This window comes from Purpureocillium takamizusanense, chromosome 8, assembly GCF_022605165.1.
Source record: "Purpureocillium takamizusanense chromosome 8, complete sequence".
Classification (NCBI taxonomy): domain Eukaryota; kingdom Fungi; phylum Ascomycota; class Sordariomycetes; order Hypocreales; family Ophiocordycipitaceae; genus Purpureocillium; species Purpureocillium takamizusanense.
Genome location: NC_063075.1, coordinates 725,518 through 739,838, shown reverse-complemented (window position 1 = coordinate 739,838; position 14,321 = coordinate 725,518). Strand labels below are relative to the sequence as shown.

The 14,321-nt window shown below is 60.8% G+C and overlaps 4 protein-coding genes across 4 annotated transcripts; 3 read left to right on the top strand and 1 right to left on the bottom strand.

The window, feature by feature from the left end:
* Positions 1–473: 473 nt before the first annotated feature.
* JDV02_008272 (uncharacterized protein) lies at positions 474–1,288 on the top strand (the record flags this gene model as incomplete). The annotated part of the gene is made up of 2 exons (XM_047989853.1): positions 474–621; positions 687–1,288. 2 exons carry the CDS (start codon positions 474–476, stop codon positions 1,286–1,288), a joined length of 750 nt encoding a protein of 249 aa, XP_047845858.1.
* Positions 1,289–4,232: 2,944 nt separating this feature from the next.
* JDV02_008271 (uncharacterized protein) lies at positions 4,233–10,289 on the top strand. The gene has a single exon (XM_047989852.1). The coding sequence runs from the start codon at positions 5,976–5,978 to the stop codon at positions 9,945–9,947; it is 3,972 nt and encodes a 1,323-aa protein (XP_047845857.1). The 5' UTR covers positions 4,233–5,975; the 3' UTR covers positions 9,948–10,289.
* Positions 10,290–10,624: 335 nt separating this feature from the next.
* Positions 10,625–12,665, top strand: JDV02_008270 (uncharacterized protein; the record flags this gene model as incomplete). Its single annotated transcript, XM_047989851.1, has 2 exons — positions 10,625–11,740; positions 11,790–12,665. 2 exons carry the CDS (start codon positions 10,625–10,627, stop codon positions 12,663–12,665), a joined length of 1,992 nt encoding a protein of 663 aa, XP_047845856.1.
* Positions 12,666–12,855: 190 nt separating this feature from the next.
* Positions 12,856–13,964, bottom strand: JDV02_008269 (uncharacterized protein). The gene has a single exon (XM_047989850.1). The coding sequence runs from the start codon at positions 13,686–13,688 to the stop codon at positions 13,023–13,025; it is 666 nt and encodes a 221-aa protein (XP_047845855.1). The 5' UTR covers positions 13,689–13,964; the 3' UTR covers positions 12,856–13,022.
* Positions 13,965–14,321: the final 357 nt, after the last annotated feature.

Below are 14,321 nucleotides of genomic sequence, written 5' to 3'. Positions count from 1 at the left end.
CGCCCTGAGGGAAAGTCTGAGTACAGGAGTACAAGTGACTTTCGCCAACGGCGCCATGCCGAATCGGGCATACACGCAGCACCCGCACCCGCACCCGCACCAGGACTGGCCCGATTGGTCAGTGCACGCCTGGCCGCCAGCTGGCTTGGCCACATCCGCGCGCCCACCACCACCACCAACGGAGAGGTCGTCGCTGCCGCGCCGGCGCGTTTGTGCAGCAGCTCCTTCAACATCATCCCGCCACTCTTTGTCCGCGTCGCATCCCGCTCACCTCCTTCAACCTTCCCTCTTCCACCCCCGTGATCGACTCGATCTGGCAGACCTCGCGAGCGACACGTCCCTAACCCGCGACACGGCTCCCAGAGCCAAACAAAACACACAAATCACGTTCCAGCGCGAACCACTCGTCAGCCGCCCTCAGCCGCTCCCTCACCTCAAGCAACGAAGCTGACCCGCCGATTGAAGCATCAACAATGGCGGGGTACTCGTCGCTCAAGGTCCCCGAGCTCAAGAAGCTCTTGGCCGAGAAGAACCTTCCCCAGACGGGCAACAAGGCCGATTTGATTGCCCGCCTACAGGAAGCCGATCAGAATGAGGCACCCGCCGAAGCCGACAAGTCCGGTAAGCCGCCGCACGCACTCGTGTTTCCGTCGCTTTGTAAAACACACAGCTAACCATGCCGACAGGCAAGGCAGAGAAAGAGGACGAAATAAGCTACACCGACGACGAGGAGACCGCGCCGCCCGCTGCGCCCAAACCCGCCGCCGAGTCCGAACCCGTCGAGCAAACGGAGCAGGCTGCCGCGCCTGCCGTCGCCACTGAGACTGCTGCCGAGCCCGCCGACAAGGCGACCGAAGAGAAACCCGAGGCTCCCGCTCAGTCGTTTGCTATCGGGCTTTCCGCGACCGCCGCCGATGAGGAGGCCAAGAAGCGCGCAGACCGGGCCAAGCGCTTCGGCCTCGAGGAGGACGATGCTGCTAAGAAGCGTGCCGAGCGAGCCAAGCGCTTCGGTCTCGACGACAAGGAGCTCACCGGCCTCGACTCGGCTCTCCCCGAGCGGCCCCTCAAGCGTGGCCGAGCCCGTGAGGGAGACGAAAGCGCCGGCCGCGGCGCCAAGCGCCAGAGCCTGGACCGCCGTGGCGACCGTCAAGGACGGGGCCGGCACAATGGACAGGGCGACCGTCGGCGCGCCGGTAGCAGCGGCCCGGCCAAAAAGGGCTCTATCCTCGACGATCCAACCGAACGAGAGAAGGCCGCCAAGCGTGCGGCTCGGTTCGCCGCCGCTTAGAGGTCTCGTGACGGGAGAGGCGTCCAGAACGGATTGCCCCAGGGTTGCGACAGCGGATACGATTGCTTGTACACTATACGAGGCAAAGTACAGGGAAAAGGCGTTGGAGGTCGAACAATCGGATTTGGCCAGTCGGGCTTGATATCTCAAAAACACACACCGGTTCTTCCCTACCCTGCAGACTTTTCACGTTGCTATACGTCGTATGTGTAGCCCGCGACGCACAGCCGAAGTCGCTCCTCGCCCGTATCGCAATTCGTTCCACCACTCCTTCATAATGCTGAACTGACAAAGAATAGAGGACGCACCCAGCCAGCCGTCGGTTCAACTCCTGTGCCGCTCTGATGAGCCCACTATCGGGGTATGGCAATCGGGTCAGATTGCGGCAGCGTTACATTCTCGCGCCCGTCTCCACTGCGTCCTTATGATGAAGTCTGTCTCGTCCCGCCTTTGCCGTGTCACCGTATTCGTAACCAGGGACTGTCTAAGCGCTCAGCTGTCACGGGAGCGCCCGTCGGCATGATCTCAGCGGCCCACTCACCGACGCTGATGCTTCAAGCCACATTGGCTTCTGCCGAGATGTGCTGTTCTGGAAAGGTATCAAGGTCCCGGGCTACTTGGGGCGGGCTTGCAACTGGGCTTCATTATGATCGTCAAGGTCATGGGATCACAAAGACACGTCGAATAGTTGCGCCAGACCACGCTCACGAGACTGGTCCAGGCGTTGTCATAGGTTTCGGCTGCACGAGTGCAATAACGGCCACGGGCCCGATGCTTTCGACCGCTTGGTTGGTCACGGTCAAGGGCTCAGCCCGCCGTCTGAGACCAAGCGGCTGACGTCGTCCGCGGCCCTCATGCGGCCATTGCTCCAAGATTCAAACATTGTCATTGCGACAATGATGACATTGGGAAGAGGCGCAGCTGAGGCCCGGCATCCGCGCTGGCCGCGCCTATCCCGCATCACGCCGCCTCGCAACCGAACCCCGGTCCACAGCGCCGGCTCGCCTATTATTTCTTGGTTGCCAGTCATCGTCTTCAACGGGTAAGGGCACGTGAACAGGGCAAGACTCGAAGCGACAGCGAAGTGCCTGGAGCGTGCGAAATCGTCACGTTACTCCGAGACAGGGCGCGGGAGTCGACCGAGTGAGCCAATGGCATGGAGCATACCCCGGTTGAGCGCCTGGCCCTGGTCGCGGGAGCGTCTGGCAGCAGTGATTGGAGCCTTGGCCCCCATGGAATCAAGACTGTAAGTCGCGCCTTCGACTTAGCCTATCCGTTTGCGACAGCTTGTGCTCTGCTCGTATCTGAGGAGGCGAATATTGCCGGCCTTTGGGGCATCAATGATGAGTTGTCAATGAGGCGACGCACCGAGTAGCCGGTACTTGGATCTGCGACAGAGTGACTTGGCAAGGATCAGCCGTGCTCGGCTCCGGAGCCAACTGCCATGACAGGGAACAGCCACAGCAGGGGTCGGCGACTCCAGCCACGAGGACGTGCCACGTCACGGCTTGCCTTGGGATGCTTGCCTTGCTGCCTGTGGCGATGCATCAATCTCTGCTGGCTGCCTCCAGGCTCGCCACAGACGTCGGCAGAGATCCAAGCGATGCAGGTCTCGCAGGATCCGGGAACCGAGGCCGTTGGTTGTCTGCAGCTGCAGCCTTCAGCTCGGTTGCCTAGGCGGACGTCAGCATGACAACTGCCTCGACGTCTGCAGGCGTTGACAATGGATGCTATTTCCGTCCCGTACCGGGTCGCCGGTCAGAGTACTCGGAAAGCGTCGTTGCACATTATTACTGGGTGGTACTTTAAATCGGAAGTAAGGACGAGGCCGCCCCATCCTCGCGACGGGCGCTGCGAAGGGCGGCCGGGCCGTGCCATCAGGGGCCGACGCCATCAGCCCCTTTCCCCTCTCCGTCCCGGCGAACCCTTGCGGCGCTCTTAGACGCGACGAAGTCACGCACGAGAAACGAGACAGAGGAGAGAGGCAATCGTTGGACCTGTGGCTCGGACCGGGCAAAGGAGACGAACGAGACACGGAGCATCTCGGTCGAGGCAGACTCGAAAGTCGGCGAGGGTCGCTGATTGGCAGAAAAATACAGCCAGCTGGACCAATGGGCGGCGGCAAAACAAGGGTGCCTTCAGGCCTGCGTCGATGGTAGCGAATGACCTGGATGCAAAGGTCCTGCGCGAAGCACGCACATGGGGTGGGTTGGCGCTTGGAAGGGGAGCACGAAAGAGGGGGGACGGAGGCGGCGTGCTGGGACGTGGGTTGAGTGATGAGGCGTGGTGTGTGAGATGGAGTGGAGAGAGCACGTAATGTACAGCATACTGTACCTTGCTTTGTACAATCTTCTTCTCCAGCAAGGCGGGAGAGGGAAGAGGGAGGGTCGCGCTTTCCAGAATGTGCGTTTGCTTTGTTGGAAAGAGCAACCCCCCCTGGTGCTGTATCGTACCAACTAGGCAAGTGCGCCGCATTTGACGCTGACATCACGCCCCCGATGCCGCACCCACGAGTGAAGCCATCCGCCTCCATCTGCTTCGTGCAGTCGTGCATATACTGTACACGCCTCCACAAACCTCCCTGTCCAACCACTGCACTCGATGCCTCCTCCATGGCGACACTACCTCCTGCAAGATGCAGCTGATTGCATACATACGCGGAGGCACAGGGCCGTGCTGAGCAAGCGCGGCCAGCCAGTGCGCCATCTGTATCGCATCGCCCGAGGGATCGCCCTCCCGGGCATGGGTACGAAGTAGTAGATCAAAGTGTATACTGCCCATCCTTGCCAAGGCAAATCTGACCCTGCTGAGAGACAGTTTCTCCGTCTTACACGGTGGCCATAGCGCGAGCGTCCAGATCGACAATAGGCAGGAGTGAGGTTACGGGCCATCAGTTCCACGCGGTTGTGGTCACGTCCCTGACCTTCGTCGTCGGCACGGGCGACCACAATCGGCCAATGCCAGACCGAGACAAGCGCCGGGACGCAGCACGCGTGAGGGCGTGGTGGCGCTCATCTTCGCAGCGAGACACAGAGATCGGCCTCTCAGGGCCGCGCAAGTGAGACACGCCGAGCAGCATGTCCTAGACACGCAGCGACATGGCCGCTCCAAGAACAACGTCGCTCGCCGGTCGCAACAAGGGTTTGAAAGCCCGACAGAGGCGCTTTCTCAGCAACGACAAAGAGAGCCTTGCGGCCGAGCGGGGGAGGGAAATTCCCGTCCTAGTTCAGAGTCCAGTCCACGAGCGCCTCGCCTCAAGACGCGCACTTCGAAGCGCATTCAATGGCTTCTGCGACACTGTTGAAGGGAAACAAGTCCAACAACGCTTCACCTGGACCTTCCTGTCTACATCCCAGCAACCCGAGCCACTCGTCCCCCACCCTGGCCGCTGAATATTCACCCACCCCCTTCAGAGCACACCACAAGTTGACAAAGGAGCCAGACGTCGCCAGTCGCTCATTCGCGGCTCCTGACGCCGCTTGCAACGGCTAATCTGGCACACACCAACGAGCGGGCGGACGGGCCATTCCCGCCGTAACGCCTCGCCGGCGGCGCCAGGACCAAGCCAAGCTTCGCAAGCCCACAGACTCCCGCCCATGGACGCTGGTCATCCATCGGCGGTCCCACCACGCCGGCGCCATATTGGGCAGTCGAGACGCTGCTCAGGGTCCTCATCCAATCGTTGCTGCAACCGCCCCAAGCTGCCTCTCACTGGACGCACGCTGCAGCAAGGCCCCTCGACGCGCAGCGGCGCAGCTGCGCCCGCATCTCGTCGACGCTGGGCCACCGGCGTCCCCAGTCGCCGATCCTGGCCTTGCAGAGCTTGACTCAACCACCCGATCTGATCCAACTGCCTGTCCCGTCTGGAAGAAAGGAAAGCCCAGCAAGCCGCAGGTTGGCCATGCTGCAGGATGCTACTGCAGCAGGCAGGACAGGGGTTGTCGCCGCCCTGCTCCATTTCAGCATGAGGTATTGTCGTGCTTCCCCCAAAGTACCATTGTCTGCCCGTGCGAAAACTGGGTAGGCCGAGTCTGTTGCCAGCTAAATATCATGTGTTGCCACCCGGACGGAGGGCAGTGTTGAAATCTGTTGATCCTCTCATACCGCGACGGCCGTGCCGTCTGTCCTAGTTTTGCCTGTCATTCTGCCTCTCGCCGCGCAACCAGCACTCTTCCCAACAACCGAGCCCGTCACGGCTTCATCACACGCACATCGATCCCCGTTAATCCCGTCGAGGTTTAGCCCGTCACTCAGCGCCAAAAAGCCTGCCACTTCATTAGACGCGGGCGGCTCTCTCCCACCCTCCATCTCTGTGTGACCTCGCCCCGGGCCTACCCTAGCCCGCTTACCGGCCAGGCCGCCTTTAGCCCGCCACCCTCCGCATCTGGCGGGCACTTTGTCGTCGGTGGTGCCAGGTCTTCTCTTCTGGTCCTCACTCACCTTACCTTCTTGGTTGTGTTTAAGTTTCTTTGATTTTCCTTCTCACTTGTTGCATTGCGAGCGAGCGAGCGAGTGAGTGTCTTGGCTGCACTGCATTCTATCACACACACGTGCCGCGGAAGTGCGCTGTGGTTCATCATTTTCAGCTTTTCCTCGAGCAACCCTATATCTCATACCACGCTTCATGGGGATGGTTCACGTAGCGGATTAGGCATGCTGGAGAGTCCGGTTTCTCAGGTCGGATATTATGGCGTCACGGACTGGTTATGGTCTCCCGGCCAGGCCCTCCGACGGATACAGGCCGGCGCGGAGGGCCGAAGGACCACGGATGGGCATACCTAGACCAACACATCCAGCAACGGGAGGACCCTCCATTCCAGCGCCGCAGTTCAAGAGCTCCATACCTCACCCTGGCGTGAGGCGTACGGGACTCCCGCAGGTTTCCAAGTCGGGCTCGCAACCCAGCTCATGGGGATCCGCGAGCAGGACATCGGCGGAATCCAGATCGCACGCGCAGAGCGGGTCAGGCTCCTCGTCCTCGGGTCGCTCCTACGATGAGCCACGACTTAGACAAGCGGAGCCCCTGAGGGCTTTCAAAGGGCCCAACCTTGGAGGGGCACGTGCGTATCATCGCAACGACTCAACCAGCACGACCTCGTCGAAACGGCAGTCTTTGGGTTCTAATGAGCCCGGGCTCGGCATTCAGTTCGACAGTGACATCACCGCGAGTCCGTCTCAGATTCACACTGCCGAAATGGTCGATATTCGCAAGTCAGCAACGAGGTCCACCGTGTACCCGGAGCTGGATCGCTATCGAGAGTTTCGGCGACCCGACTACGGACGACACCATATTGTTGACGTGCCGTTTCGCCTGGCAACGCACGATCTTCCACCACCAACGCCGGGGTCGGCTGTCTTCTCGGGAAGCAGCAGCCAAATCAGCGCCATTAGTGGCAGTCCTTCCACCAAGTACTCCGAGTCCCCGGGCCCGGGTCCGTACAGCCGCGACACAACGCCTACCTCCATGTCCTCACAGTCTCCCGTCTTGGTCGCCCCGATACGAGTTGCAGCCCCGCTCCGACTCAGGCAAAATAGCCCTGCCGTCTCGAGGCCGCCCGTCACCCGGAGGAGAGCGGGTAGTACAGGGAAAGCGGTCGACTCCGATCAGGGGCTCGCAGCTGTAAGAGAGTCCATGGCTTCTTCGTCTTCCAATTCCACTGTCCGAGACGGTGACAAGAATAAGAAACGGGACAAGAAGCCGCGACTTCCACCACCGCCTCCAAGCCCTCCGCCACGAAAGTCCTCACAGAAGTTTCGCAAGAACAAAGACGCATCAGCCCAGCCAGAAATTGCCAGTTCAAGGACTAACGGCGAATCAACGAATGGACTCGGAACCTCTCCAAAGGTCGGCCCGCCTCCTCGTCCGAGCCGCGATGGCACGCCAGACATGCAGTCGCAACTGTTCGAGCCAGTTCCCGTCATTCAGAGCAATCTTGTCTCATGGGAGAGGCGTGGGAGTGAGCCGGTGACAATTCGGTCCTTGCCAGGCTCGACAACGTCGCTACCGCAGATGAACAAGAATGCCTCCACTCCCCATCTGCCTACAGCAACGGAAACACGACCCCGAACGGCGCAGAAGCAAGGGGGTTCGAGCTCGCGGTTTCTGTTCTTTGGACGCAAAAAGGCTCCTGGAGATGTTGATCAGAAGGGAGCTCGCAAAGGCCCTGTCGCCGGCACCGGTCATGAGGGGTATGGAAGGGTTGGCGCTGTGCGGCGGCGAAGCGCGTCGAAAAATGACCCCAAATCTTCGCAAGACAGCCTTGTCAGCGATTCGTTCTTGGCAGACCGCGTCAATCCGGTAGTTATTGCGGGTGGCGAGGTTGTCGAGAACCGAAACCCCAGCGCTGAGCTTGCTCGTGTTGGGAGCAACCAAAGTGCCCTGGGGCGGCCGAGTATGGACTCAAAGGCCTCCGCGAGCAATATCGCACGGACAACGCTCTGGCCATCTGCCATGCCACGCGGTACTCGACGGCCATCGGACAGCAGCAGCACTGACAGCGGCACCATGCAGTCTACTTTGGCCTTTCGAAGGTCTGTCCAGCGCCTAGGCTCACCGGGGGATCCGTTGAAACTGCCTCATCCCATCATCACCAATGCTGGGCCCATATCATCTCCCATGACAAGCTTTGACACAAGCATCTTATCAGAGGAGTCGCATTTGGAGATGCAGAAGGAGATTTCACGCGAAGGAGATGTACCAAAAAAGCTCCAGAAAAGACCCCAATCTCCTCGCAAATGGAACTTATTCAGCCGGTCGCAACGATCACAACGCCCGAAGCCGAAGAGCGAACCCGTCGAAGCCGCCGTTGTCTCCGTAGAAAAGAAGCCAATTCCATTTTATGCAATGATGGAATCGGAGCAAGAGGAAGACCTAGACGTTCAAGAGGCCTTGCGCCGTGCAGACGTCTATGCTGCGTCTCCAGCCTTGCCGGAGCAAACGGAGCCACTCTTTGTCGCGCCAGCGCAGCAGATTGTATCGGACGGCGTGAGTGGCGCGGAGGCAAATATTGGGCGATTGCACCCAGTTCCTGAGATCGCAAGACCAAGCAGGCTGCCTCAGGTCGGACGCATCCCGCAGGTGGTCAAGCAGCGTCCGGAGCTGCAGAGCTTCTCTCGGCCGTTCCGTGCCAGCATGCAAGCGCCGCCCGCGATAAACCCTATTTACGATCCTTATTCTATTGCCAAAGGTCCCACTCCGCCGCGGCCATCAACTCCGGCTTGCGAAGCAGGGGAGGCACCTAAGGATCCGTCAAAGCTGTCACCGGAAGTGACGCGTGGCGAACGAGAGTTCCTCGCCTTTTCCCCGCGAAAGAACTCTGATATCACGATCGGAACGAGCTCCAGCAGCTCCGGCCCTTCTTTCATGGCGACGGCAATCATTCCGAAGCCTGACGACCCGCCGGCTGAAGACGAGGTTTGGGACGAGTACAACGACCTGCTCGGCGACGACAAGGTGCCGCAGTCGGCGACGTCTTCCAAAGATCCTTTCCACTTGGAGACATATCACACAAAGCTTGCCAGAGACAAGCCTCTGGACTCGCCTGTCGTCCCAGAGGGCCGCAAGGAGCCGCAGTCCAAGCCAACAAGCTCGACGTATAGTGCCGACATGACTGAGAGGATTCGCAAGGCCTTTCAGCCTCACCTGAGCCCAGCTGCGACAGACGCCAAGGCGGAATCAAAACGCAACAGTGCCTCTTCGGGCAGGACGGTCTTTTCTGACTGCAGCGCGGCGTCAGACGACGCTTCGCCCTTGGCGCAGGTCAACCTTCGAGTAGGCTCCATGACGGTGAGCAAGTGGCTTACCTTTGGGCATGTGTTGTTTAGCGACATCCGCCATGAGCTTGCCGGTAAAGATGCCCCGAGACAGTCGATTGTCGTCATAGACAGCCTCGGTAACGATGACTGGTCTTTCTACGCCGCCGAGACATATCCCGCCGCTTCCTTTTACAACCTTTCCCCGCGCGCCCCGCTGCCGGCCGCGGCGCAATCGCCGACGAGCTTTCCTCTGAGCCCGCCAAATCACCACCAGGTGCAGTACATGTCTCACAGGGACAGGTTTCCATTTGCGGCTCAGAGCTTCGACTGCATGGTCTATCGGTTCCCTTCCGCCGGGTCAGAGTCGCAGTATCGCAACATTGTCAACGAGGCACGCCGCGTCCTACGTCCCGGAGCGTTCATCGAGCTGTCTATTCTCGATGTAGACCTCAACAACATGGGGAACCGTGGGAGACGCACGGTGCGGCGTCTCAAGGAGCAAATTCATGAGCAGGCCAACGATACGAGCCTGGCCTCGGTCGCGGATCTCATGGTTCGCCTCTTGGGAAAGGCGGGCTTTACCAATATCAAGGCCGCCCGCGTTGGTGTCCCAGTCGCGAGCTCCATCACGCGTACCGAAAGCAAGGAAACGGATGCGAAAGCCAAGGACGCCAGCCTCGCTGACATGATGAAGGACAACAGTCCGATGGCGGATGCCAACATCACCAAGATTGTGACTCGCGTGGGGCGCTGGTGGTACACGCGCTGCTACGAGAATGCAGCCGGACCCGCCAACAGTATTTGGGCCGACAGAGCCCTGCTCTCCGAGTGCGAGACCTTTGGCACCAGTCTGAAGCTGATGGTGTGCTGCGCCCGTGCGCCCGACCGAATTGTCAGTTTCTAGCTATTTCCTTGGTCATGAAGCAGATGAAGGGGCGCAAGCCCGCCAAGCCAGACTTGGCCTTTCCTACTGTTGCCAGGCGTGCCAGCTGCGAGGTACGCTGTGCACCTAGGTTATACAAGCATCGGCTCACGCCAATGTTGCGGAGTTTTATATTCTTGCCGCAGGACGGATTTTTGTTCTATGATTAGTAGAAATATTCATAATGGTGGTCCACTGGGACTAACGCGTCATGTCTGGTGCGACACCCAGGCATGGCAGGCTGATGGATGATGAGGGAACGAATGATGAGTTAGGAACATGCATGGTCGATACCCAGTCTTGGATAGCGAATATACAGCAAGCGTGTTTGTGATGTGGGCAGTTTGAAGCCGTGAAGCCGTTCGGGTCATCTTACAGCGAAAGAGATCGACACAGGTGCAGATGCCACAAGCTCTCCCCGACTGATCCCCGCACGGCATGCGGAGATGAGGGCTGCACTCCGCGGCCATTATAGATGTTATTAACCGTCGGCATTCAAAGCATTTGGGTACGGTTGCGGACGATGGTCGTGGGAGTATATAAATGTCTCCAGGCTGGTTGGGCAGCGATTGGAAAAGACGAGCAAGCAACGGGAAGCACCGGCCATGAAACTTATAGTCTTATTCTCCACCCTTGCTGGCGCCCGCGCCGCCTGGCCGATGTCCGGATGGCAGGCCTACCGCGACTACGATTTGCACGTGCTGCGTCCTGGCGAAGAGACGCACCAGTTCTCGTCGTACGACCGCACCAACCATAACGATGACGGCTTCGAAGGGACGTACTCGTGCTTGCGCGAGCAGGGCTCGCGGTGCGTCATCGCAGAAGATAATGGTGCGGGTGAGATTTCCTCCATTTGGTTCACGTACGAGTCCGACAGCGTCGTGCCCATCGGCGACATGGCCATTACGCTGGACGGCAGGGAGGTGCTCCGGGCGAGGGTGCAGGACGTGGTCGACGGAAAGCTGGGTGCGCCGTTCGCGTGGCCGTTTGTGGGCAACACCAACGACACCATGGGCGGCAACGTCATCAAGGTGCCGATGCCGTATCGCGAGTCCATGGTCGTGACGACGGAGAACAACCCACACTTTTACCACGTCGTGTATCGGAGGTTTCCAGCGGGTGCGGCGCCCCCCAAGGCGTTTGACCCCGAGGACAAGGCCGAGGATGTGATGGCGCAGTTTCTGAGCTTTGGGGTGCGCGACCCAAAAGCCGTGGCTGGCGGCGCGCTGAGCAAGAAGATAGGTAGACATGTTAAGGGAAAGATAGCGGGAAAGTCGGGCTCGGTCGAGCTGGGCAGGGGGTGTGGCGTCGTTACGCAGTTGGCTCTCCGTCTGCCATCGGTGCCTGCCACGGCGTATGTGCAGGACGATGGGCGGGCGTTTGGGCCGGGCGGGGGCAGCACGTTCCGGCTCGCCTTGGATCCGAATAACAAGCGTTGCCGCATCACCCGGCGCGTCGATCGCAGCATCGGAAACCAACGGGTCAAGGTGACGGTTGACGGAGCCGAGGTCGCGACCGACAGCGGAGCGGCCGCGAACGGCACCTGGATGGACCAGACGGTCGACATACCGGCGACAGTGACGAGGGGAAAGAGCCACGTCGCGGTTACCGTGGACTGCCTCTCGTCAGACCTCGACTGCAATGAGTTCTTCTACGCGCTGCACTGTCAGGCGGACGGGCCGTGGGCGACGCGGGGATATGTGCCGAGTGAGGAGTGGACGCTCATGGATGTTCTCAACGTGGGATGGAATAACGGCAACGATGAGGCCGCTCATGTTCGTTCGTCCTTTCCGCCACAGAGCCTTTCCGTTGCTGACATGCCAGGGATACAAAATTGAGAACCAGACGTGGGAGGGCTTGCGGCAGTACAAGTACAATGACGATGAGCACACTGAGGCTGCCACGCCCGACATACGCCTTTCCCTCACCTTCGACAGCAACGAAACGGTGTCGCAAGTCCCGCTGGGGGCATTCTTTGGCGCGAGCCTAGCCAAGGGACTGACGCGGTCGCTGCTGCTCTCGGTCGACTCGCTGGCCCCCAACGGCGCCTGGACGTCGTACTTCTCCATGCCGTTCTCCCGCAGCGCAACGCTAACGCTGACGAGCGGAGACGGCTCGCCACTCAACGCCACCGTCGACGCCGTCGTGCAACCGTGCTCCGGCGGGGGCCCGGAGCCGGCCGCCTCGGAGTGGGGCCGGTTCTCGGTCCAGCACCGGCGCGGCCCCACCACACCGGGCGAGCTGTGGCCGATCCTGTACACGCCGGGGCGCGGCGTCGCGTACGGCCTGACGCACACGTTCCGCGGCTCGATCCTGCAGCCGGCCAACACGCTCGAGTTCCTGGAAGGCGACGAGCAGGTGTGGCTGAACCGGAGCACGCCAGGCGGATTCAACGACACGTCGGGGACGCTGCGCGGGACGGGCACCGAGGACTTTTACGAGAGCGGCTGGTACTTCCAGGACGCGAACGCGCCGGGCCAGCCCGTGACGGTGGCGTACGCGATGCCCCTGACGGGCCTGACGACGGCGGCGTACGCCGCGGAGCGGATGGGCTGCGTGGGCTCCTGCCTCGGCGCGCATCGCCTCATGGTGGCGGACTCGCAGGCGTTTGGCGACGGGATCGCGTTTGCGATTGAGCATGGCCCGGACGGGAACAACGTGCAGGCTGAGTATGAGACGTGCGCGTTTTACTACGCGTAGCCACGCCGGGGCGGGGGGGGGATCTGAGTGACTCTGACGATGTTTTTGCTAACAGACGTGTTGGCAGCAGGCCGCACGGAGTTTGCCTGGATTGGTCCGTCTTTGGAAAGGCGGCACGTTTTTTGGTAATGACAAGAGACGTCACGTCCGTGCAGGAGAGCAGGCATCGGGGGACCACATGCGGTTGCGATGGGAGAGGGAGGGGGAAACGGTCCCCTCACGTTATAAATTCAATTCGGTATCATGTCGCGTTTACGTATATGCCACACCAGCTCATAAAACTTGAAAGAAGCACCCGCTGCGTCCTTGTCCAAGAAATGTCTAGCCACCTTCATTAAAAGCGTATATTCCGAGTCTTTACAGCGCGAGCGCAACCGCGAGCACGGCGGCGAGGGCCACGGCGGAGCCCACGACCGGGGCGCTCACGGCGGCGGCGCTATCCTTGCCGCTGCTGCCACTGCCACCGCCATTGCCGCTGCCGCTGCCGCTGCCGCTTCCCTCGCCGAGGAAGATGGTCTTCTTGGGGACATCGACGTTGGAGTACGAGGTGGTCTTGGTGGCGGTCGCGTCGGTGTAGAGCAGGGTGAGGCTGCTGGTGCAGCCCTGAGAGAAGGTGAGGGAGACCTTGTCGGCGCCGCACTTTGTGTTGATGCCCTTTGCCTTGGACTCGATGGTGGAGAAGTAGGTGCGCAGGATGTCGAGGTAGCTGCCGTAGGCGGAGGAGAGGGAGGCGGGGGCGGTGATGGTGCAGCCGGCGGGGACGCCGCCGAGGGTGGCGGCCTGGCGCGTGGCCCAGCTGATGAGCTTGGAGTCGACGCCCGAGGTGGGCGGGCTGAGCTCGGAGACGACGGAGCTCAGGCACTGCCGGTCGATGGCGCGGCGGTCGAGGGGCGCGGCGGCGACGGGGGGCGGCGTGGGCGCGGGGGGCACGCCGATGGCGATGCCGCCGACGGCCTGGGCGAGGTCCGCGGCGAGGGCGGCGGGCCCGGCGAGCAGGCAGGAGAGGAGGATGGGGGAGCGCATGGCGGTGATGATGATTCTGATGATGATGATGGCGGGTATATACTGGTGGTGGTTGCGCGTGTGTGTGAGGTGGGATATGTAAGACACCAGACACCGAGTGAGGGATGGATGGGAGACAGGGCGATGAAGGATATAGAGTGAGACACGGCGTTCATGTAAGTGGGATCCTAGGCCCGTCTTATATGGATCCGAGGGCGAGTCCAAGACTGAGGATACGATGACTCGACAGGCGACAGGATGGATGAGTAACTAACCCCTTGCCCGTGGTTGTTGTTGGTAGACTCGGCCATTCCACAACCAGTCTACTGCCAGTTACTTTTCATACGAACTACTAGCATCGTCTGCTTCGCCCGGTCCTTGAGCCGCATCGCACCACCGAGGGGCCTGCTAGTCGCCCCGCCCCCTGCCCAAAAAAAAAAAAAATCGTGTTAAGCGAAGGAAGTGGCTGCGGCTCCGCGACGGCGCCGTCGATGATATCCGCCCCCCCTGCCCGCCCGCCCGCCCACCACCATCACCACCGACCGCCATCACCACACGCGAGCGGCGCGAAACTAACCAACCAACCAATCCACCGGCCGGGCAACAACAACAGCACACGCCCACAAGTGTTCTCGTCGCTCGCCGCCGAGGCAG

Coding starts and splice junctions, on each gene's coding strand:
- JDV02_008271 (XM_047989852.1), top strand. CDS start 5,976: ATGGCGTCACGGACTGGTTATGGTCTCCCGGCCAGGCCCTCCGACGGA.
- JDV02_008269 (XM_047989850.1), bottom strand. CDS start 13,688: ATGCGCTCCCCCATCCTCCTCTCCTGCCTGCTCGCCGGGCCCGCCGCC.